General features: G+C 29.0%; 1 protein-coding gene and 1 long non-coding RNA gene across 2 annotated transcripts in view; both read left to right on the top strand.

Annotated features, from left to right (window-relative positions):
* Positions 1–10,498, top strand: part of LOC101239329 (merlin) — a 58,597-nt gene extending 48,099 nt beyond the window's left edge. The window contains exons 17-18 of the mRNA XM_065807833.1: positions 79–171; positions 9,819–10,498. Of these exons, the coding sequence (XP_065663905.1) occupies positions 79–171; positions 9,819–9,869 (144 nt within the window). The 3' untranslated portion in view covers positions 9,870–10,498. The remainder of the gene's footprint in view (positions 1–78; positions 172–9,818) is intronic.
* Positions 10,499–19,281: 8,783 nt separating this feature from the next.
* Positions 19,282–24,577, top strand: LOC136085918 (uncharacterized). The gene is made up of 3 exons (XR_010641261.1): positions 19,282–19,385; positions 22,355–22,461; positions 24,247–24,577. It is a non-coding gene; the product is annotated as an uncharacterized LOC136085918 (long non-coding RNA).
* The last annotated feature ends 2,800 nt before the right edge of the window (positions 24,578–27,377 follow it).

Raw genomic sequence — 27,377 nt, 5'->3', positions numbered from 1 at the left:
AATCTAAACTTATAAAATTAATTTTTAGATAAAATTTTAGAAAATTTTCTTTAAAAATTAACTAATATTTCTGTGTAGGGTCTAAAAATAACTGGTAGTCAAGATATGCTGGATCGTATTCATCTTGAAAATGTTGTTAAAGGAGAAACAAAATATTCAACTTTGCAAAAGGTAAGTGACATGTTCTTATTTCCTATAATCTTATTATAATTTGCAAATAACTAAATAATGAGAATTAAGATTAAGAATCATACATTTGTATGTTGTATGCATTATTGCATGCAATAATTAGATTTTTAATAAACTAAATACTTCTAAATTTTAAGTGTGAAAATAATAACGAAAAATTACATGATTATTACTTTTTATATAAAAAGGTAGAGAAAAAGTTATCATATTAAAATATTATACTATATTAAACTAGAGTTTTATTTTTATCTATGATGTCATTATTTATAACAATATGTTTAGCAATATGTTTTAGCATAGTCATAAGAAATAGATAGTCTGGCCACTTGTGGTATTCCTTTGATCATCTCTTTGTTAGCAATTTTTTAGTGTCCAGTCTGCCGCAGAGTGCACAAATTTATTTTCGTTTATTGTTTGTCTATAAACTGCTTGTTTAAATTGCATCTTCGTCATCCAATTCTTTAAATACCTGGTGCTAATTGTTATATTTATGGATGCAGTACTTCTAGGAGGCATAAGGGAGTTTCAATATTTAAAATTCCTTAATCTAACGATAGGTTTAATACTTCTTGGAGGAAAAATCTAATAGACATTATTCTTAAAGATCGTTATAAAGATATAAATTTAAAGGCTTAAATAGAAAGTAAAAGTCTGTTTATTTGTGAAAAGCATTATCTTCCAGAAATGATACTTCATAACGATAACAGAAAGTCACTAAAACCTGGATCATTACTGACTATGTATCTACCAAAAAAAAGTTTTATGTCATCACTTCCTATGCAAAGGGAATCTGCATCTTCAATCGTTGCTAAAAGAAATGCTTCAATGATTTCAAATAGTATTATTACTTTTAAACTCATATAAAAATCATACGAAGAGTTCCTAAATCGTATTAGCAAGTTAAAGATTTGTGACTGGACAGTAAGTGTGAGTCCTGTTGTGACAGAATTTAAACTTTATGACACAATCCACTTATGTCCTCGATATGAAATATATGTCGATGATAGTCTTGCTTTCACCATTCATGTATATTCTTGGCTCATTCCAGATGATCATTTAATATATACAAAATATAAAAGATCAATGCAACATATTTCAGCTTCAAATCTTATTTCTGTTGTTACTTCGTTTAGTCTGTGTTCTGGAATAACTGATGTATTCGCGTTAAAATCAAATCTATATATTAAACATTGTATTTCAAAAAGTTTGATTTATTTTCATCTAGAAATGAGTTTCCCTTAAATCAGACAAAGTATTTTCGATCTCAGTCATGTATTATGCTGATTGAGTTAGTGTTATGTTGTTCTCAATGCAAAAATATTGAAAAACAAGAAATCATAAGTTTGAAAAAAAATGTTGCTAATGCTTGTATCTCTGCAAAATTCATCTATTAGGCTGGCGCAGTTTTTGGATCATTTAAAAATGAATAAAGTTCCAAAAACTATAAAACACAAAAAACCATCGTGATCATCAAGTTTCTAAACCTATCATTCACTAATATTTGTGATCTTCAAAGTAACTTTTCTTCTGTTAAGTCTTTTCTTCTGTTAAATCTCTTGCAAAGTTCACCAGACCTACTTGCTCTTTGTGAGACTAATTTGAGTTCGGCTGTCTCATCTTGTGATCTTAGTGTTGATGCTAATCTTCCTTTAATTCGTAAAGACTCCAATAGTCACATACTTGGCCTGGACATTTACATTCGTAAGAATTGACCCATTTGTCGTGAAACTAGGTTTGAATCCACAGACTATTCTTTTATGTGCTTTTGTTTAGCACCACTTCACTCTATCGCCTTTCTCTTTGTTCTATATCACTCTCCTTCATCTCAAGACTGCACTGCTTTTTGATGTTATTTCTGATCAAATTGACCTAGCCCTCTCTCTTTATCTTTCAGCCATTATTGTTGTTGTTGGTGACTTTAATGCTCATCACACTGAATGGCTTGGCTCTAGTGTCAGTGACTCTGCAGGCATTAAAGCTCACAACTTTTGCCTTTCTCAATCTCTAACTCAAATAGTCTACTTTCCATCTCACTTTCCATACAACTCGAATCATTTACCTTCTCTACTCGACTTGTGTCTTTCTGATCCTAGTCAGTGCTCAGTTTCTCCACGTTCACTCTTAGGTGCTTCTGATCACAGTATAATCTCTCTAAAACTATTATCTCATTCTTCTTCATCATCTGATTCTGCCTATCATCGTACCTCTTACAACTACAAAGCTGAGTGGGACTCTTTCCGTGATTTTCTTCGTGATGGCCCTTGGGTAGAAATCTTTCGTCTTCCTATTGACAATTGTGCTTCTTTCATAACTTCGTGGATTATGGCTGGCATGGAATCTTTTATTCCCTTTTATTTGACAATTCCTGGTCGAGCGTCACTCTTCTCCATGGTTTTCCTCACATTGTGCTGCTGCAATTGTCAATCGAAACCGTTACCACAAAAATTAGGCTCTTGTGACTTCTGGAGAATCTTTAATAGTATCAATAATAAGGGCAAATCTTCCATCTCTCATGATCAAATAGGTTGATCCATTGCTTGACATTTGTATCACTCCAGCTTCTGCATCTGATTTCCTGCTTAGACTCTTCTACAGCTTGTGGCCCAGACAACATACCTGTTATAATCTTGCAGAAGTGTTCTCCAGAGCTGTTGTCTATACTTTCAAAACTATTCAACTAGTGCTTATCAGAGTCTTGTTTTCCAGTCTGCTAGAAAGCGACATCTGTTATCCTTATTTTCAAAAATTCTGGAGAGCGATCTAATTCGTCTAACTACCGTCCCATTAGTCTTCTTCCTATCATAAGCAAGGTTTTTGAACATTTAATTTCTCATCTTGAATCTAATAACTTACTTTCCAATCATCAATATGGATTTCGTTCTTCTCGTTCTACAGCTGATTTGCTAACAGTAATAACCAATAGGTTTTATTGTGCATTAGATAAAGGTGGAGAGGTTAAGGCCATCGCTCTTTACATTTCAAAAGCTTTCGATAAAGTTTTGCATGCTGGTCTTCTCCATATGCTTTCTTCTTATGGTGTATCTGGTAACATCTTTAAGATTATTGAATCCTTCCTTTCCAATCGTTGTATAAAAGTTGTCCTCAATTGACAGCACTCTTTTTTTTATTCTGTAACTTCAGGGGCTCCTCTAGGTTCTATCCTTGGCCCTATACCCTTTTTAATTTACATTAATAATCTTCCAGATATTCTCACATCTAAGGTAACATTGTTTGCTGATGATACTACATTTATTCTTGTCATGATAAGAAGCCAACACTCTCTGATTGCTTGGAGGGGGCATTTGAGCTTGAAAAGGATCTCACTTCTGCTACAGCATGGGGCTCACAGTGGCTGGTAAACTTTAATTCAGATAAAACTCAATTTTTTTCAGCCTATTGTTATCGCAATAATTTAGATCTTCCTATATTTATGAACAGTAATGTACTCGATGAGTCATCTACCCTTCATTTTCTAGGATTAACCGATCTTTCTTGGAAACCATATATCAAATCAGTTACAAAATTAGCATCTGCTAAAGTTGCATCTCTTTATCGAGCTCGACACTTCCTTACTTCAGATTCTATTCTTTATCTCTATAAATCTCAAATCCGGCCTTGTATGGAATACTGTTGCCATATCTGGGGTGGATCTTCTAATGATGCCCTTTCTCTTTTAGACAAGGTGCAAAAACGCATTGTAATATAGTTGGACCTGCTCTTGCAGCCAACCTCCAACCATTATTATATTATCATAGTAATGTTACTTCTCTTTCTCTTTTCTACAAATACTTTAATGGGCACTGCTCTAAAGAGCTAGCGTCTCTTGTGCCATCTACTAAAATTCATTCTCATGTTACTCGTCATTCAATTAAGTGTCATCCTTTTTCTGTGACTGTTCCTAAGTACTCCAAAAACTCTTATTTGTCTAGTTTTTTTAAACAAACATCAGTTTTATGGAATTTGCTTCCTTCATCTTGCTTTCCTGATTCATATAATTTGCAATCCTTGCAAGTCGTCTGTCAAACTTTATGTCAAACTCTAATTAGTGGTTGTTTGCAGCCTTGTTGGAAGCGAAGATGTTTAAGAAAAAAAAATTAAATGCACCAATTAAATTTACATCTCCAGATTGTCTGAAGCTTACATTACAGAGCGTTCGTCTGGAAAATAAAGAATTAAAAAAGGAGTTAGCTTTGATGAAGTAGGAGATTGAAAATTCATCACTAGCTACAAGTAAAAGTATTGAAAGCTATTTAGTTCAAATATTAGCAGGAGCTGATAAAAGAAAGATTTCTCCATTTATGAGTCTGTTTTGGGAAGAGCAGCAAAAATATTTAAAAAGCTCAAAGCAAGGGATTTGCTATCATCCAGCAATAGTACGTTACTATTTGGGATTAGCTGCAAAATCACCAGCTGCTTATGAAGCAGTACGATTAAACGAGAAAAATAGTTCTGGTTTCTTAGTTTTACCAAGTTGTAGGCAATTGCGTGACTATAAAAATTATGTGAAGCCAAAGTTAGGATTTAATAAAAATATAATCAAAGAATTAAAAGATAAAGTTGAACATTTTTCAGTTCAAGAAAAGTTTATTGTCCTAGCTTTTGATGAAATGAAAATTCAAGAAAATCTTATTTGGGACAAATATTCTGGAGAATTAATTGGTTATGGATGATCCTATTGTTAATTTTGCAACATTACAACAGGCAGACAAACTCGCTTCTCATGTATTAGTTTTCTTAATAAGAAGTATTGTAAATCCTTTCAAATACAGTTTTGCAAACGTTGCTACTGTAAATATTACATCATTGCAATTATTTTCTCTATTTCAGAAAGATGTAGGCATTTTAGAAATCTCAGTTGGTTTAAAAGTAGTAGCAGTTACTTGTGATGGAGCATCATCGAATAGAAAATTTTTTGAAATTCATTTTAATCTGGCTGAGAAAAAAGATAATAATGGTCATGTTGATGTGATTTACCGCACTGATAATTTTTTTGCTGATGATGACGATAAAAGTTTTATATATTTTATTTATGATGTTCCTCATTTGATTAAAACAGCAAGGAATAGTCTTTCTCATTCTGAAGCTGGTAAAAGCAATCGTTATATGTGGAATCAGGGTCAACATATTTTGTGGTCTCATATAACTGATTTGTTTTATGAAGATTTAAAATGTCAATTGTATGCATGTCTAAAGCTAACCATTGAGCACATCAAAATAATTCCATTTTCAGCTATAAATGTTTGTTTAGCTGCACAAGTTTTAAGTAATTCATGTAGTACTGCATTAGAAATCTATGCACCATCTGATACTGCTGGAACTGCACAGTTTTGCAAATATTTTAATGATTTTTTTGATTGCTTAAATGTTCATAATACAAATGATTATATATTAAAACGCAACTCGTTTTTGAAACCATTTTTTGATACTAATGATGTTCGATTTACATGGCTAAAAGAAAATTTTAAAAAATACTTTTTTGATTGGCTTTTTTCTATTGAATCAAGACCCTTTTTCAAAAAATTTTCAAAAAGTGATAAAGCAATATGTTTATTCCTTGGGAAACCCATGAAGGTTTAAAGATCACAGTTAATTCTGTTATTGAACTTGTCAAATTTTTAATTAATAACAATGTAAGTTATGTATTAACTGAAAGGTTTTGTCAGGATCCTTTAAAAAATTACTTCGGACAACAACAGTCAATTGGTAAAAGAAAAGATAATCCTTCCTTGTTTGATTTTGGATTCAATGATAATACTATTCGAAATCAACATATACTTCAGCCAATTGCAGGTAATTGTTTGAATCTTAATGAATTTAACGAAATGTCAATGTAGGATATCTGCTGATAAAAAAAGTTAACTTTTCAAGTGATTTAATAAAAACACTCTCTTACTCTCCTTGAACTGCTGAAAACACAAAAATGAATTTGCATAAAAACGGCTATTTTCATAGCCACAAATCTTTTTAAAAACATTAAATGGCATAAAATATTGCTCAGTTAATTGAGAAATTCATTGTTAAAATAATAAATAAAAAAGTTTATTTTGCAGACTTGTTTTTTGTTTTTTTTACTTTTGTTACAATGTTAACAAGCACCTATAATGCTTTTTATAGAATCTCTATTAAGGATATTATTTAAATATTTGGATTTTTTATAGAACCTCTGATAATAATGAAATTGTATTTAGGACTTAGCGCGTAATCAGGGGTGATATTGGGTGACTTTCTTAATGCTCACTACCACTGGATATATAAAAAATGTATTTTTCCCAAAACCTGTCATTAGGACGCCATAATTTTAAAAACATTTGATTATTAGGTATTAGATTATTAGCTCCTCAAATTTGGTTTAGGGACCTCTAAAATTTGAAAAAAGCTCCCTAAATTTGCTGTCCCTTCCCCTTATTGGGTGCATGAGGGAGCCTTTATATGTGTAGTGGTTAGATCGCTTGCATTAAAAGCATTAGATCTGTGGTTCAATGCCTGCTCTTAGCATATTTACATTATCTGTAAAGTAAGGAATCTTAACAAAAACCTTTATTTGGCGCCTATTCTCTTAGGTTTATGGTGTCATGATTTAATCTTGACCCATTTGAGCTCAGAGCGGTCCTATATATAAATCTCAAATGGTTAATACAAGAGAGGACTAGAATTTTTCTTCATATATAAAATATTTTTTAATACAAATTTTAAATAGATTTTTGAATGTTTGTTTTCTGGTTTTGATATTTTTAGATAATTTCATTTAAAGTTTTAATTTTCACGAGTTTGAGAATAGTAACATTTTCAAATAATTATTAAACATTCTCCACATGTATTAAGCATGTGAGATTATATAGATACATACATACATACACACACACACACACACACACACACACACACACACACACACACACACACACACACACACACACACACACACACACACACATATATTACATATAATTTATAGTAGGGTGACCTGCCCGAGGTAGGAGCTCCTTAACCTTAAATGGCAAGTCAGAGCGTAAAGACACACATATATATATAATATCTTTCGCCATTTTCTTTAAAACTAGCTATTGTTGCCTATAATAGAGATAGGATTTGTTGTGAAGTTTCTAATAGCATTGCATGATTAATTCTTAATTCATTTCTATCGAGCAGACTTTTAAATTCGCTAAGAAGAATAGGTGGTTTAGGATTTTGTAATGTTAAATCCAAAGGAATATTTTGATGTTTTGAATTTGTATGCCTTGTAAGGCCTCTTTGAGATATGCACTTCTTAGAGCAAATTGTGGAAGAAATAGTGCTTTCAACAGCTTCACTAGACAACTCCGACATCAAAGCGTCTAAATCTTTATTAAAATTTTCGTCTGCAAAAAGAAAATCATTCTCCAAAGAAAAAAATAATGTTTCAATATCAAATTCACAATTGAACTCTTTGTCCGTTTCCATACTTTGTGCACTCTGTTCCTGACCGTACGACAGTTTTTAAGTGTTTTTAACGAATATTAGAAAAATCACATAATACGGCCCGAGTGACCAGATTATCTATTTCTTATGACTATGGTTTAAGTGAAGAATATATTTAAGTGAAGAATAAAGTTTCTTATTATTTAATTGTTAAAAATAAAGTGAAAGCCTTGATTGATTTTTTTTCCTATAAAAAAATCTGTTTAAATGTCTTTTCAGAATTGTTTTTTTCTACAAAATCTTTTTTCTTTTAACCAATTAACTTCACTTTTTGAAATTTTTTTCTTTCTTTTTTTTTTTTTTTTTAATTTCCTTTTTTTTATGCAGTTTTCTGTTTCAAATTAAAACAACTTTTGAAGTAAGCGTTTTGAATGAAGCTGTTCTCATGACATTTATTTATTTATTAAAAAAAAAGAGACTTGAGTTATTTTTGTGTAAAAATAATTTGCTCATTTAGCTTTTAAGTCAAATAAATAATTGTAAAACAAATGAGAGAATATAAAAGTTAAATGTAACCTTAAATGAGAGAACATAAACCTTACATGAGAGACAATAGAGCTTTAAAACCAAAGTTTAATTCGTGTTGAAATTACCATAAAGATTGGTTACAAACTAGAGTTGTTAACCGGAATATTTCGTACAATTCCGGAAAAATAAAATTCTTTCAAAAGGATATTGAGAATCAGGAATTTTTTTTTTTCGTACCGAATTTTACGAAACAAAAAAAACCGTCGATTGCAACATATGAACATTTTAAGGTTTTATTTTTTAAAATAATGATAAAAAACCAAATTTCTTTGGAAACGAAACTCTTTCGCACCGCAACTAGCGAAACAGTTCTTATCGGAAAAAAAACTTACGAAACGCGGCATAATAAATATATTTAATTACGTTTTATGAATCAAATACGTATAATTAACTAAGTAATTAAAATACTAATTTTTTATATGATATTGATAAGTTTCAGTTTTAAACTTCTATAAAGGAATCAAGACTTTCATAAAATATACTTTTAGAAAGTCATTTAATGAATAAGAATTAAATAATGAAGATAACTTGAACAACGATACGAATGCAATTGCGAAATCGGGATACAATTCCTTTGTTAAAACCAAAACAAGACCTAATTTAAGTGATGAATGCTAAAACTTAATTATATAATAAAATGCCTAAAAATAGCTCTTGTTTTCAAATTTTATAATTTTATTTTTATTCAGTTTCAATTTTTTTATTTTTGAGGTGCTCTGTTATATGCTCCTTTGCTTTTATTACCTCAATAACAACAAGTAAATTAAAAAAAAATTTAAACAGATCCTTTTCAATGATTTTTTCTTAAATGTTTTCCTTGATAAATAAAAAAAGTAAGAGTGGGAGGGTGGGAAGGGCATTTGTTGTCCCTTGTACCATTGGCCCTGGAAAATGTTTTGATTTTTAACATCCCAACGTTATTGGGACTATGCAACTGCTGAAAGTTTTAAAGCTTTAGCTGTTTCGGAGAGAAGTAAAAAATTAGTTGCGAGATTTTGTAGCAAAAAAACGGGTACGTACAATACGACTCTTCCCCGGGTCTTTGCGATAAAATTTTAACATAGAAGCTCACCAGGATTATACAAGCGCTGAAAGATTTAGAGCTGTAGCTAGTCTGAGAGGTAGTGATAATTTAATTGCAAGATTAAGTAAGAACTGACAACGGTCAAACAACACTTAAAATTCAATTCCGCACATTCCGAAACGCTCCTTCCGTAAGGAGCTGTTTCGCAAGTATTCTTTCGAAATGATTTGTTTCACAAGTTTCTTTTCGGAAATGGTTTTTACGGAATTATTATTATTTATTTTTTTCGTATAATGCATTACGGAAGGTGAATTTGCGCAAGTACAACTTCCGCAATAGCAACTTGAAATGCGGAAGATAAAAATGCGAAAGTTTTTGTTTACGGCGAACAACCCTATTACTAACCATAGACAAAACCGTTTTAATGTTCTTTTTCGTCATAGCATAGTTTAATGAAAGACTTTTTAATAGAACAAATCAAAGTAAATAAAACTAATTGAGTCAAAAAAAGAAAAGAAAAAAATGTTATTTGTTTTTTTATGATTCTGGTTAACCCTGTTTAAGTCTATATAATTTACATAAAATTATTAAAAATATATTTCACGATATATTTCATTAGTTACACGCGGCTTCAACAAACAGTCGAGTGCAAGTTTATCAAGGGTTGTAACCATGGACTGAAGAACGAACGTTAATGCGGAAAGAATAGAAATATTATAAATAAGGTTTTATATTATTTTAAAATGTTTTTATCATGTGTTGCAGTAACACTTTTTGCAACTTTTTGCAACTTTTTAATCTAATTTTTACATTTTAATTTTTTTACATAGTACTTTATTTTTTGGTGAATTGTTTTTTTTTTTTTTTTTTTTTTTTTTTTTGTTTTTTCTAATACACGTGGAAGTATGAATTTTTCCCATTTTTTCACTTCTTCGCTAATATTCACATATAACTTTTATGTTTGTTCGAATTTTTGTTCTTTAATTTCTTAGGCTGAAATTAAATTTTAGTATATTTATAGAAGTTTTTTATTCTAGTTTTTCAAATTTACATTTTTATTGAAATTTTTCTAATGGATTTTTTTAAATTGTAAATAAGAATCTTTGTACTGTACACTATCATCATAGACTGTTATTACGTCATAGACTGTTATTACGTCATAGACTGTTATTACTATTATTATGTATAAACATCTACGAGCTAATTTTTGATTGTAATTTTTACATTTTTTTTTTTTTTGTAGTTGTTTATTATCTTTTACTAGTGGATAAAACGGATCAATATCAATCGTGAAGCAAATATTTAGAGTTCATCTATTTCATTTTTTGGTCTTAGGGAATAAAGTGTAAATAAAAAATCAACCATTTCATTGGTTTAAGGATTAAAACACGTGATTTTTTAGAATAATTATTTGGTAAAGTTTAGTAATTTTAATTCAAAAATATCAAAAAAGAATAATCCTTATATCACATTAAAAGTTAACACGTAAAAGTTTATACATTAGTACATCAAGAGCCCCTTGGCCCCCTCAGGTTTGTTGGAGTCTGACTTTTCCCTGACTCCTCCTCATTCTGGACACCTTAGTATCGTAGCTGCAAAGCATTTTTATCATAATATCATTGTTTGTTTGGGGCCTGGAGAATTTCACAGTGTAGTGCTCTCTGTTGTTTTAGTGTAAAACATTAATATTAATGTGGTAGAGCACAATTAAAATACTAATTTTTGATCAAAATATTAAAAAAAAATTTATTTATCTTATTCAAAATGTTATCCTCTTTCTTTTAATGTATGTTTGAAACAGAATTTAATTTTGGAAATGTGATAAAATTCTACACTTGCAATATTATTTACCTTAGCAACGCCGTAGCAACCACAAACATACCTTCGTTAATTATATGTTGAGCAAACCTTGCAAGCTAATTTGTCTTTTTGTTGTCTATCATCCTTTTAATGATTTATTTTTCAACTATTTATAATTTTTTTTTGAATAAGTTAAACTATTATAACTTATTCAAAGATTCACGTTGTCCTTGTTGTATTAGACCCTATTGTTGTTATTGCATTAGAGATTATTTATTAGTAGTAAATGATAAAATCTATCATAAATAAGAAACAAAACGAACTTTAAAAAAACAAATAAATAAAATATTAGCAGAAAAAAAAAGAGAACATGGAATGGCATAGTTCCAAAGAATGTTGAAGTTTTTGATTCTTGTATCGAATCTGTACGCTCACGAACAACTCTATCTAACCATGTCAATATTACCATTTTGAACCAGATCACAGAATCCATACCATCCATGAGACATCCATGATACGCATCTATAATGTATGTTAAATGTGTCTATGGTTCAAAAATCGAAGTATTTACGAACATACAGGTTCATACAAGTAAAAACATTGAATGACATAAAACTTTAACATTTAGAACACTACAAAGCACAATAATTTATACAAACTTACAGAACACTGAAACAACACTTACTTAAATCTAACTTAAACAACACTCACTTAACTCTAACTTAATCACTGAATAATACTTCCCTCTTAAACACCACCTTTTAATACTGGACACCTGTCCAAGTATTATAGTTTATCTAGCACTCCCGTGCGCTTATAAAATACATTTTTTCCTTCTCTTAAAACTTTTGCGGCCTGATGGTTCCATATAAATGGTGAAGCTTTAATAGCTTCTACTGTGAAACAATAGCAGGTGGATGAAATTACTATTTTTCACAAATATTGGTTTTTCCATTTTTTTGAAATTGATTGTTTTTCCATTTTTTGGGGCATTATTTAAATAATCAAAACACATTTGACCCATTATACTACAATTTTCTAGATAATTTCAATTTTTTCTAGGTAATTGCAATTTTTTAGATAAAAACGGCACTTTAAAAAGTTATTTTGACGACATTAAAAGTACTAGAGGATCTAGTTTTCTCGCTTTTAACACAACGAGAAATTAAAAATCCTTTTTTCTCATAAACAAACTAATTTCTTTTTACTGAACTAAAACTTTACTAAACCTCTTTTTACATAAATAAAAACTCTTTATATATATACCTAAATACAAATAATAAATCTTCCATAAATCATCTTTTTATACAAGTTCACATAAAATGAATACTAAACAATAATCCACAAAATGTACATTAAACAACCTGCTTAAACATAACAAAAATAATTACTACCCACTAAGCACATCAACGTTGAAAAAGAGTTGAATTTTCAGGTTGAAAAATGGTTACTTTTTAGTTAAAATGGAAACGAAAATCTACGTTGAAAGCAAACGTTAGATCAACGATGAAAAGAAACCAAAAATTAGCTTTAGATTAACGTTAATTCAACGAACTTACATGCGAGTTAATAAACCTTCAAAATACAGCTGCTTTTTGCCCCGTGACTCTTTAAATCCGCATTTAAAGAGTGTTTCATAAACTTATAATAGCTGTCATAGTACAATATCTTATGTTATTGTACTCCACATTTTATTCTCAATTATTACAGATTTTAATTTTAACTATAAATAGTTAGTTTTACATTATATTATTAACTATATATATTATAGTTTTACAAATAATCTACCCTTTTACCATTTTTTTAACGCAGGTAACTAAAATATGATTGAAAGCAAATAAAATCAAAAAAATAATTTAAACATTAAAAAAAAAATTTATACAAAATTAAATACATTTTTTAAATGATCTTGATAAAATCATGTCATCGTTATCTTCATCATCAATTTCAATTTCATCTGTATCTTTATCGCCTTCTATCATCAGACTCTCATTTTGATTTGATGCACGTTTTCCACCATCCAATCAATATTGTGCAAACTTCAAACAGTTAAAGTATATCTTTGTGCATTGTATTTTTATAATTTAGAACATCGGTTGTCGATTAACATTAGGTTCCTTTACTTCCCTCAAGTTTATTTTAACATTTTTTCAAATAAACCCACAGAATCTACAAAAATATAACAAAAGATTCAAAAAGAAGTGAAAACCTGTTTTTTTGTTGCTTTTGTCTTATTTTTTATTTTAAGTAAGTTTTTGAACAGAAAGAGGGGGTTTTGTCGTAAAAAACAATCGGGTAACTGCATTTAAATAAAAACATCTTTAAAGTAAGATATTCGTACATTTTACAAGCATTAATATACTACACATTGTTCACGAGCGAATGTGAACATTAAGTGATCAATAGTGTGAAAAAAAATAACTCATTACTAATCCATGCCTAATTTACTTCATTCTTGATCAACATAAGCAACCCTTTTGGATAAAGATACATTACACATATAACACAAATTATATGTATATACATATATATATATATATATATATATATATATATATATATATATATATATATATATATATATATATATACTAGCATGAGTTACCCGGCGTTGCCCGGGCCAATATTTAAACTGGCTTACCTGATATCTGTACACAAAAATGGGCCCAAAAATGGGCCTAAAAAATCGGCCCAAAAAATGGTCCCCCCTGACCCCGGGGTCAAGGGGGCCCATTTTTGGGCCCCCTTGACCCCGGGGATCGGGGTACGGGGTCAAAACCCAGCTAAGAACCTTTTCCCCCTCGAGGACTACCCCCATGCCAAATTTCATCGAGATCGGTCCGGCGGTTTGGATTTCTATAGAGAACAAACAAACAAACAAACAAACAAACAAACACACACACACATTGCCCTTTATATATATAGAAGATATATATATATATATATATATATATATATATATATATTATATATATATATATATATATATATATATATATATATATATATATATATATATATATATATATATATATATATACATATATATACACATATATATACACACACACATACACACACACGTTTATATACATATACATATATTTGTATATATACATATAGTTTAATACTGATAACTTGAACCTCCAGGGACCAAGAAAAACGGTTGGACTAAACGAATGTTTGACTTAAGCGATGTATAACTGCCTCCAAGGGACCAATGAAAGAAGTTAGAGATAACAAAAGTTTGAGTTAACCGGTGTTCAAGATACCGGGATATATTTAAAGATTTAAACCTTGTTAAAAGATTTTAACAAGGTTTAAATGATTAAAAATCTTAAACCGTTCTTTATGTGTCTTCTTCAGTTTTTTAAAGCAAAATCTACAAATGGATATCTTTTATAATAAAAAGTCTAGCACTTACTGCGCTCAGCTGAGCTCAGTAAATTTGGTGGTAAACTTTTAACTATTTATGAGAGTGTAATTCAAAGTTGATCGCATGTGGGGCATTGTGTTTTTCTGCTTGCGTAAAGGTAAGTGTTAAAAAAAAGGTTGCGCATTTTAAGGGATTTTATTGAAAAACATTGAAAAAAGCAAGCATAAAAAATAAATTTTCATATTTCATTTTCTTATTTAAATATATGATGTCAAGGGATTAATATAAACCGTTAAGAAATTAAAATGTTGTAAAATTGTCTTACTGGCCTCGTATTTCATTTTTATATGATTGTTTCATTTTCACCAATATTTGAAAGGTAAAATATTGCCATTTTCGTGGTAAAATTAATGTACTGAGCTCATAAATTATAGAAAGGAAAAAACTATGTCAGTTTTAGAATGCTGGGGGTCGCTAGATTATATTTATAAAAAGAAAATACTCTAATATAGAAGTTGGTTTTGAGGGGTTTTGCTCACCTCTAGCCTACTGTGCAGTGCAGATAAAAATTTGGTCCCAGCAGTTCGGAAATACAAAAAATTCAATTTTTTGCATTTCATTTGGTAGAAAAAAGAAAAACTACTTAAGGCTGTGATCCAAGATTTTTTATTTGTTGTTTTAAATTTTAAATAATGGTAACCAACAACCTATAAATTTGCTGCAATTTAGAACAAAAGGTCCAGTGACACGTTTTTTAAAATCTTTTATTATGAACTGTATTTTAGCCGTTCTATCTCTTGAAATATCACTTTTAACAAATCATCGAAAAATCAGCTTTCAGGTCAAAAAAATCTTATTCTTTTTTTTTATTTTTGTTATTATGATCAGGTAAAAAACAATTGCACAAGGAATAGACAAACACAGTTGGAAACCACTCAACAAGGTTCCGAAATGTTTAGATTTTCTAGATTTACGATTGTATTGCGAATTTCTCTCTCTAAGAAGCCCCAAAATGTAGTCATCTATTATATTTTCGTTGTACTTTTCTTGGTAACGTCCAATATATCTTAATTAAAACGCTCGTCTTGCTCATCGGAGTTAGCCCCCATGTTCTTCTTGAATTTGTCGAGATGAAAGGACTTTTACAACCATTCTGCATCCCATTTTGGCGTAATTCTTTACAAGATTCTGCAGCAACTCAACATTGTTTTCAGTTTTGTAATTACTGAGGAAGCCCTAAACTACTGCAATGAAACTGCACCAAGCCACTCTCTCCGCCCTGTTTTAACAGCAAAAGCTTTGCAAAATCCTCTCATTCTATGATCTTCTTGATCTGTGTTCCGACAAATATACCTGCTCTTAGCCTCGGACAACTTTGGAAAAAAATCTTGGAGGTATTGAAATGCTGTTGACTCATTATCAAGAGCAAACATAAATTGCTTAATCAGGCCTAACTTGATGTACTGCGGCGGTATAAGCACTTTATGAGGTTCTATCAGCGGCTCCTACTTCACACTGCTCTTCCCAACAGAAAACTTGGTCCATTGTGACCAGTTCTTTGCGCGATAATGCGCCTTAGTGTCACGGCTTTCCCAGAGACAGAGGAAACAAGAAAATTTTGTGAAACCTCTTTGAAGACCCATGAGGGGTGATACCATTTTGAAGTCACCGATAACCTCCCATTCGTAGTTGTTATATTTTAATGCATTCAGCAACATTTTGACACTGATGTAGTCCTCTTTGAGATGCACAGAGTAGGCTATCTGGAGAGATGGGAAGTTGTATCCATTGTGAAGCAACCCTGCTTTGAGGCTCCGAGATGAACTGTTTATGAATAGGCGCTATTCATTAGGATTACATGCGATACCTTGTGCCTGGTTTCTCTTCTCTGTACCAACCAGTAACATAGCACATAATAATACATAAGAATAATAATAATTTGAAGACAGGAAATTTCAAATTTTGAAATTTATAAATTTTGAAAATATGGAACGATTTCAAGATGGAACGTATTTGCCTATAGTATACAACTTAGGATAAAGTATTGTAAACTACAAATCCTTGAAACGAACTAGAAATAAGGCATTAAAATTTTATGAAAACAAATTAAAACAAATCTAAGTAAAAAACAACTGCTCAGTGGTTTCTTATCTCAAGAAACAACTGTTCAGTTATTTCTTACCTTCAAGTGTTTTCTTGCAATATTCGCCTGTGAAATACGGTACCCACAATTTGTCTTGGTCCCCGACCGGCACGCCAAAGAACGCCTTGTATGCCTCGCACATTATACGACTTGCATTCACGGTGTACTTTTTTGCTCTTGTCTTTATGAATTGTCCGCACATGTAGTAGAATGAATTTGCTGGATGTTAACAATCTCTTGACGCCATATCAAATCAATAACTACTCTTCAACTATGAACCGTTATCCTTTCAGTCTGCAATAATACGAATTGGAATCTTAATTCAAAACATTTATGCTTTCATACTTGTACAGCTATTTTTTGAACGTTCTAGAAAGTTTTGAGAGTTTCTCGAAAGTTCTGGCAGTTTCTTGAACGTTCTAGAGTGACAATTTCATTGTCCCGGTTACAGAAGCAAAGTTTCTTTGGAATAACAGCGATCTTTTTTCTGTTCTAGACCTAACGGGTTAGGAAAGCATACTTTCAACCCAGGAACAGAACAAAAGAGAAAATTTGTTACATAGTGTTATCATTTAACTAGCTTTGCTGTTTTCAAACTTTTAATGTTGTGCTAATTTAAAAGCTTATTTATGTAATTGATTTACAGATAAACATTTATTAGCTGGGCACATATTTACAGAGATAAAAAGAGATAAACATTTATTAGCTGGGCACATATTCACAAATCTTTTATTTAAATACCAAGTGTGTTTTTAAAGCTTATGATTACTTAGATTAGAGTAAACCACTAAACATAAAATAGTTCTGTAAACGAAGCTATTTTATGAATCAACTTTCCTTATTACAATATTATACTTGAACACAAACTACTGAGTTGTAGCTGAAAAAGGTCATATGTTTAATAAATCCCTATGACATAAATCTGGCATGGCGTGAAGCCATCGGAAATGTTAATTTTGTAATTGAATAATCATTAATGCTTCCCAAACTTTTATTAATACAAGAAGCAAGTTTTGCACTCAGTGTTGTCTGACTTATTCTAAATTATGATTCAATCGGAACTAAATCTTCTTCAATACATTTTTGAATAAAAATAGGAACAACAGATTTTTTAAACTTTAAAACTGGAGATACTGTTTATCTTCTTAATTATTTAAGTACCTAAACATTTTATTGTCTTCTCAAAATTTTTACTAACCAACCTTTTTTTTGTTTTTTTATGAACTTTTTTAATACTTAAAATTTTTTTCTTAATTTTCTTTTTGTTTTTCTTAACATTTTTTGAACATAAAATCACGTTTGATCATTTAGAAAGCTTCAATCTTCTTGTCTACTTTTTAAATCTTTTGTTTCATCTCTCAAGATGACATCTTCACAGTTTTTTTAATTTTCATCACAAATACAGAAAAAGTATACACCCTCCTTTCCCTTCTTTTTTAAAAACACATTTTCGCTTAAGTGGTTTTTATTTTGTTTTTTTTAATTCTTTTTATTCCTTTCTAAATCAACAGTTTTGTTTCTAAATGGCAAATCAGAGTAGAATGTAAATAAATAAAAAAAAATCAGAAGCATTCATTTAAGCTATAACCAAAAACATTTATACCTTGATAATTTAATCAAGAAAATATATTACTATATTATCAAGTCAATTTAAATTTGGAATGAATTGTAATTTTATAAAAATTTTACTATAATATAGTAAACATCTGGTCAGTATTTTCATCACCTGGCAAAGGACGCATGGTAAACGTTTTTACTATGAGACAGCCACCTATTTCAATACATTGAAAAAAAAAAGAACGAGCTGTGGTTACAAAGGTAAGCCAGAAGGTAGCAGGTACGAACTGATATTTCAATCATTAAAATTTTAGCAGGAAATTCAGCTAAGAATTAAAAAACTTAACAATTGATTTTGGAATTAAGCATCATTTATATTGAAACTGCAATATAAAAAATGGTTCATATCTAGTTAAACAATTTTTATAGTTTGGGGGTGAAATTATTAAATAAGGAAATCAAACTATGCTCTTTTTTTATAACTTTAGACAAAGTAACTTTAATAGATTTCAATTAATTTCAGTTTCAATAAAATTAAAATAATAGAAAAATAAAAAATTAAACCAATTTTTAATTTACTTAATTTACCTACTTAATTTACGCAAATATCGCATTGAGCAGTACTTTTTTTTTTTTTGTTATTTATTTATTTACCTCCTCAAGGCCGAGAAGGCCACTACAGATGAGGAGGCTACCTAATAGTGGTTATAGCTCTCTCTCAACTCTATAACTCCGAAACCTGAACCATGACGAACAAGGTAATACATTAGGCAGTAAAATAAAAACATTTATTCCATCATTATAGTTTCATGTCTACAAAGTAGACATGAAACTATAATGATGGAATAAATGTTTGGAAAACTTATTGTGTAATCTCTGTAATGGTAATATATACCTTTTTCATAATAAGCAATTGTTTTATGGATTATATATTTTGTTATGTTATGTGAAAAATTATATGAATATTAGTTTAAACAATCTGCCCTCGAAGGAAGTTTTGATTATTTTCTCTAAACCTACGACTGTTTTGATTATTTTCTCTAAACCTACTATATTATGGATTGCTCTTGCCGACTGTAAAAAAAGTTTCAATAAACATTTAAAAGACAAATAAATACATTGTTCTTATAAGTAACAACCAGGTCATAGTAATAAATTAAACGTCATGCTAAAATAATTATCTTTAATTGATGCAAAATAAAAAAATAAAAAAAACCATTTACTTAAAGATTAACCATAAAAATTTGTAAAAAATTTTTCTGTGTTAAACACTTGAATTAAAATTTATAATTACCAACATTCAAATACTTGTAAGTTTGATATATATTTTTGTTCATAGCATAAAAACTACAAAAGTTCATAAAATTAAAAAATTATGGTAAAAACTGTAATTTAATGATTATTCAAAAATCTGTTATAAGTTTTTGTGAACTTATGTTATGTTATATAGAAATGTTATAATTTATAACATTTCTAAAGTTCACAAAAATTTTGTGAATGTTAATCTTTTTTGGACAATGCGAATTTAACTGTTGTTGTCTTTTTTGTTGTTGTTGTTTTGTTAATATAAAATGTTTGTGGTAATATTAAACAATTATGCCATATGGTTTTATCAACACAGTTTTTTAAAGACAGTTTTTAAACAAAAGTTTCGTAAAACGCGTTTAAAAAAAAAGTGTTTTATTGTCAGTATGGAGCGTGTAAAAATATGGTTTAAATTGTTAAAAGGGGCTGTCCATTAATTACGTCAACAATTTTAGGCTATTTTTACCTCCCCCTTTTTAATAACTTGTCATACTTACATAAATCCTCTATAAAATTACGTCAACATTCGATACCCCCTGCCTGAATGAATCAATTGCGATGATGGTGTTAATTTTTATTAGGAGGATTGGCACATATATCTTTATATGTGCCAATCCTCCTAAATTAACTTTAGACCGAATCCTGCTTCACTGTGAAAACCGATTATTTCTAATAGTGTCTGTTATAACAAAAAATGCACTTAACAAATTGCATTAACCAAGGGTCGGCAACCTTTTAAGGCTGAAGAGCCAAAAGTTTGCAATTTACAAATTTTTTTAGTTTTTTAAGAGTTTCTAAAATCTTTATTTCAATATTAGAACCACATGAGTAAAATTAGTTAGAACACAACATGATTTTTAAAAAGTAGGAATATAAATGACTTTATTAAAATACTGAAGGTTGAGCAAGTGTGTAACACAGGACTGCAAACATTGCCTAGTTTTCCTTTTTATAAGTAATTAAACTTACACCCGATTAAATTTTAATCAGAAAAATATATGGGGTAGAGGGAGAAAACGATATAAGTTAGATATAAGATATGGCGGGAAAGACGGTGTCATTTATGATTTTATTGCTTTGTATAAGAAGGATAACAACTTCTAATCAAGATAATCATTTTTAAAACATACTTTCAAAATAATTCAGTCTCCTCAGAAAAAGGATCAACAAAAACTTTTAGAAACACAGAAAAATACACACAAGAAATTTAATAATATAAAAATAATTCATATGTATCATAAAGATTAGAGAGATAATCCAAATATTTGTATCATAAAGATTGTTAGAGAGATAAATGCAAATATTAATTATTTATTAACCAGTTATTTATTTTGAAATGCGCATTGTTGTTTGATTGATTATAAATCATGGGTTTTTTTGATGAATTTAAGTGTTTTGGTTTAAAAAGTAGTCATTAGTCATTAAAAAAAATCTTAGGTCTTATAGTTATAACAAAAAACAAAAAATTATGCACAGTAAATTACGTATAACAATTAGGTAACAACAAGGTTAACAATAATAAACTCAACCGACACAACTCCGTAACAACTACCTTAAAACAAAAGAGCAAAATGTGTCAAGAATAAGGTTTCAATTCCGTAAAATTAACTATATCTTTTTAATAAAACAGCAAATAGAATATTAAGTTTTTGATAATGGTTTTAACGTTACAGAAACGTAGTATAATATTATGTTGTGTTTCCGAAACGAATATGAAACCAGTTATAATAGCACGTGGCATTTAGGTTTAATTTTAAAATTTCGTAAAACGTGTTAAACTAGCCCGTGAATTTAGTTTATTTTTTGTTTATGTCTGGATAGTGTCGAACACGTGGCTATATAACAACATAGGTAAACAACAACAAGGTGAGCAACAATAAAAATAACAACTGCAACAACAGCAAGATTGGTTGATAAAAAATATATATATATATACTACTCAACTGTTTTGTTAATGTTTATAATAATGTTTTGTTGTTTTATTGACTAATTTTTTGTTTTTGTTTTTGTTTTGTTTTGACAATTGTCAAAATTTGACAAAATTTAAAAGCTTGAAGAATTTGGTATTAAAAAAACTTAATACTCGATAAATTGCAAACTGCAAACCGGTCAAAAATAATTTTACTTTACATTATAGAATTACATTAATTGTTTAATATTACTTAAAAAGTTAACTGAATAATTATTATAAGTCGTCATAGCGTTGTTGATTGTCAGTTTCGCAATCAGTCATGATTGTCTCTTTCAGTCCGCAATCAGCCATAATCGTCTCTTTAACAACTCTCACAATCAAAATGTTTATCAATCGTCAGTTTAACTTCAGATAAATAGGTTTTTAAAAAATCTTTGTAGTCTTTCAGAGAACATAGCCTGAATAGATTTGTTTATTGCGATTATTTGATCGAATCGTAGTTAACAATGAGTTGATGTAGTATTCAATTTTATGCTATTGTACAGCTTGGGGCTGTCACTATACGAAATTAACTATTTAGCTTGACTCTGTACATGTGTAAAAAAAAAAATGTTTATTAAAAAATTAAACCATAGCTATAAAAAACAAACTCATTGTAGTTTTTTCAAAACCTATTGCATTATTTTGTTGTTGTTGTTGTTGTTGTTGTTGTTGTTGTTGCTGTTGTTGTTGTTGCTGTTGTTGTTGTTGCTGTTGTTGTTGTTGCTGTTGTTGTTGTTGTTGTTGTTGTTGTTGTTGTTGTTGTTGTTGTTGTTGTTGTTGTTGTTGTTATTTTTAATAATATTTTAAAAGAAATTAAATAAAAATAAGTTCCCTCGAAACTAAAACCCATTACATCAAAATTAAATAATATTTTCATTAAATTTAATTAAACATTATTAAATGTTACCACTGCAAAAATATAAAATTAAAAATCATTCACCTCTTTTAACAGAGCTGTTCCCCTACAATTTTCTGTGTATTTTTTTAAGTTTTTGTTTTTTTGTTGTTTTTTTTAAACAGAAGTGAATTTTTTGGCAATGGATAGCTGGAAGCATTTTTCGGATAACCAAATTCTAATTTTAATTGGTGTTTTCCTCGGTATTTATTTGTTAGGATACAGTTTAATCGTAAGTCTTTATTATAATTGCTCGAATTATAATTTGTAGTGATTGTAAGTAATTTGTAACTTTATAAAGATAATAAATGGAGTAAATTTTATGGCAAATTATTTAGATGTATAGAAAAAAATGTAACTTTTTTTATTTATTTTTGTTATTTCTAATTTTTTGGAATATAAATTTATGGGTAATTAGTATCAATTATTTTTTATCATAACAAGGTAAAGTTTTTCAACATAACGAGGTAACGTTTTTCAACATAACAAACTTGAATGCCAGAAAGTTAAACATCAAAAAAACCTTTGTTTCTGCTACCTATTCAGCCGAAATCTATTTTATTAGAGTTGCTGCCAGGAGACATTTTCATTATTATTTTCATAATATTTTAATTAATTAATTTAGGCGTTCATATAAAATTTGAATGTTTAGTGTAATAAAATATGTAATAAAAAATGCAATAAACGAGTTTTTCTTACGATTAAGTCTCTTAGCCTTAGCAAAAACAATTTTCAAACGTTAAAATGATAATGGTATGAGTAGGGCAAAGAAACCTTAAAGGATTGAAGGGGGAGGGCGAAAAGAATCTGTTTATTACCGGCTAACAACAAAAAATAGACCCTCGTTGGTTGACATTTGTTAACTTAAGGTCCAAAAAAAGTAACTAACCTTTGAATAAGTTTTTTGTAGGGGGTTATTACCCCTATGCCCTGGGTATGAGTGAAAAACTTAGACATATATTAGGAATTATATATTGCTTTCCTACGATTTTAAGGATTATCAAAAAATATAAAAAAAGTCATACTTAAAAATTTATTATAACTTTCTAATTTGTCTTTAGATGAAAAATTTATTGTATGTTGCTTCTTTCTAGGATCTTAAAATACAAATATTTGGAAGTAGTAACTAAATGGTTACTGTTATAGCCAGAATTGATAGATTTTAATTTTGACCAATATTGAAAAGAGAGTGAAAAAATTGTATACCAAACTGCAGAAGAAAGCTTATCACCATCATTATCATCAACTCGTAATTTTTGCTTCTTAATCACAACCTTTTGTATTGTCTATTAGGCACTCTAGTCGAGTTTTCCACCAACTCTAATAATTTTTGTACCCTATCATTGTACCCTATCTTTACGCTCTTAATGTACAAACCACCTCAATATTCCATGATGAATCTTATCAAATAGGTTAACATTTTCCAAATTAATTTAGACTGAAGCTTTTATGTTATCAGCTTGTGTAATCTACGTTTCACTACTGTCCATCGTTAGAAGTCTAAACATTTCTTTGAGCTTGATGTCAGCGTTTTACACTTTTGCAATGGGCTCCTTCTCTACTCCTCCTCTTGGTCTAATCATATCTTTTATTTAATAAAAACTTACTAACACATTCACATCTAAATTCATCTTTAATTACTATAAAAAACTCAAAAAATTCTATTTAAGGTTTACACAGAAGAGCCATATTGTAAAAAAAATAATTAAAAAAATAAAAATAAATACCATTGTAATTTTACTAATAATGTTATTAAAATGATTAATTAAAAGATTAATTTTTTTTTAATAAGTGTTTTACACAACTTTAAAAAAAAGTTTTTTAATAATTAAAAAATAAATATATTTTTTTTAATATTATGAAATTAAAAAACCAGCGATCAATTGAGAGTTCATATTTGCCATAAATAAATTATATATTCGTTTATATATTTTATATTCGTAGACTACATAGTTTTTGAAAAATTTCTATAAAAATATTTTTGGTATTTACTTTTGAAAAGGTTATTAATTTTTAGTTGTTTATTGAAGACCGAAACTTAACCACAGACGATGACGAGGCAAGTAAAGCTATATTTGTGGCAAATCGATCGCGAAAAAGTGAAAATTTGCTAGATACACATAAAAAGTCACGTAAACTTTCAAATTTTTAATTAATCGCCATTGCTTGGTATTTATGTATTGCTTCAGTCTTAATAAGTTAATTTTAAAAGTATTTATCTATTTTTTATATTTACTACTTAAATATAAAACGTATAAAACGTAATTATACTAAATATATATTACGATAAAGCGATTACTATTTGTATATTAATTCTTTGTCGAAAATAAAAAAAAATACTTTTAAACCTACTTGTTGTTTGAAAAATGATTTTAATGCTTTTTTATAAAGTAATTGTGTTTTTTTTAAAGCTAATGTAGTTACCAGGGCTTTCTAATGTGGTTATTAAAATTCAATTTTATTTTACTTTCAAAGTTTTTGAAAAGCATTATTACTCAACATTGGGAACAATTTTTTTTCTTAAAACTTTTGAAGAAAAATTTTATATTCCTTTTTTTTAATTCTATAACTAAACTCTCACTTAAAGCATTTCAACTTTATGATACCAGACTTTTTAAAAAAGATAAATTAAATTTTACTTTTAAAACAAAGCATTACTTGTTTTTTTCAACTGAAAGAATTTCTTTGAGAGGAATCACATTATTGCTACCCATTACTCATTAAACATGCGATAATTAAAATATATGGCAAATACGTGTACTTTTACAAGCAATTATTATGTTCAATTTCAAATATCCAACGCTGTGTGTCAAAAATTCCATTGCTTTAATTCAAATAAATACTTTTTTTTTGAATTGATGCATTACGCATTTTTTTTTAAACCTAATTTGCTTTCCAGTACTGCTGATAATAAGGTTAAGCAACTTCATTACCAGTACTGCTGATAATAAAGTTGTTCTTTTAATCGAAACTTTTCTTGGTTTGTACAAAAACGTAGTAATAAAGCATCAAAATTATGTTTTATTCAATATCAAGGAACAGTGCCGGATTATAAAAAACTGAGACGTTACGCACTGAAAACTTTGTGGTCCCACCTTTTTGTTAAAAAAATATTTTTGCAGGGTTATTAGATATTAAAAGGGCTACCCATTAATTACGTCAACAAAATAGGGGAGGAGGGCGGGGGTCTGATATTTTTTGACTCTTGTTAAAAAAGTGGAGGGGGAGGTTAAGACATGTTGACATCAACAATGTTACTTCTTGAAATAAATAAAAAAAAAAAATTTATGCAATTACACCACGTAATTGCATAAATTTTTTTTGGTCTACATTATGTTTACTTGGTCTACATTATGTTATTTCAATTTTATACCTGGGGTCAGCAACATGCGACTCGTAAGCCTCACGTGGTTCTTTCAATGTCAAGATGCGGCTCTTTAGCTAAATACACAAATATTATTATATTATTGAAATAAAGATATTGGAAGTTCTTTAAAAACAAAAAAAACTTGTAAATAGTAACTTTTGGTTTATTTTTTTTTTTTTTTTTTTTTTTTGAGTTATTACTCTTTCATTGTAACCCTAGGATCAAACTTTATCTACCTGAAGTGACTAATTAAAAAATGATTAGAGTCCTTTGTTATGGGAATTTAAAAAGACATCACATATTGGCAGAACAATCAGAGTCCTATGTTTACAGCAATAAAACGACCATGCTAGTTGTCAGCTGACTTTTTTGCTATCACATGACATGTTGGAGCTGTTTTAGGTCGGCTTCTGCTTTAAAGATGGCGGAAAGCAGCATTAATTGACTAGTTATCATTGACACACCGAAGAAAAAATAATTTGACTCACAAAGAACAGCAGAAGTTTTATTTCATTTATAAGATTTAGGGGTTGTTCACTACTTATGTCAACAAACATTTGGGGATCTCACTTCTCAACAACTTGTCAAACTTACAGAGACCATCCCCCTCCCCAGCTCCTTTAAAATTACATCAACATTTGAAAACTCCCCACCCAAAAATTAAAATAAAATGGAGAAAAATAAAATATTTTAAATAGACTAGTTTACAACTACTAGAAAAAAAGTTAATAAAAGTAAATATAAATTATTAACTTATGAAAATATTTCCCATTTATAATTACAAAGACTTACTCTAAACAGAAAAGAGATTAAAGGATTTACAAAAATGTATACACATTACACCTTTAAATTATGAACATTTAAAATTAATATACCACTTTAAAGACTATTTAAATATTTCCAAAGACTTGCTGTTAACTTCAAGCAAAAAACGAGGTTAAAAAGTGAATCTGTAATTACACTTTTAATTTATTAGCATAACAAAAAAATCTAAATCTTATACCCTAGCCTCTACATCTTTTCACAGAGAAGTCAAATGTAAAACAGGTCTGCAAACGCTGTCTAATTTTCCTTTGTTAAGTAATTAAATTTATTAAAAAAATAAGATTGTTGGCGTCAACTTTTCTTGACCTCACCTCCTTCTCTTTGTCAAAAATTGCAAAAAATTTTCAGTCTCTTCCTCCCTCCTATTTTGTTGACATAGTTAATGGACAGCCCATTAAAATGCTGTATTGTAACTAGAAATTTGACTTGAGCCATGCGGAAAATGTTTAACTGTGTTGGCTCTCTCTCTCTCTCTCTTTCTCTAAAATGCCATTCATGCTTATTATAAGAAAAAATTGATCAGTGTTTTTGTTTGTTATATATATATATATATATATATATATATATATATATATATATATATATATATATATATATATATATATATATAAACATACACACATAGCTACAGTTAGACAAAATGTTGTGTGCGAAAAAAAGTATATAGCAAAGTATGTTATAGCAATCACATAACTATAGTAGGCTAACAAACTTCTTTAGATTTTTCTTTAGATCTATAAATTTTTTAACAAAAGTTATGTAACTTAGACAACAAGCTGCTACACTAGCTGAGGCAGTGTACAAAGTATTCTGAGTAATTTTTTTGAGAAAAATATCCGAAATATTTAATTCATTTAATTTAAGAAACAATAACAACCAATAAACAAACTTTAAATAATCAAAATATAAACTATTTTAAATACTCTGATGTTTACAGTTTGAACAGTTTCATATAA

This window comes from Hydra vulgaris, chromosome 10, assembly GCF_038396675.1.
Source record: "Hydra vulgaris chromosome 10, alternate assembly HydraT2T_AEP".
Lineage (NCBI taxonomy): Eukaryota > Metazoa > Cnidaria > Hydrozoa > Anthoathecata > Hydridae > Hydra > Hydra vulgaris.
This window is presented reverse-complemented; position numbering and strand designations above follow the sequence as displayed.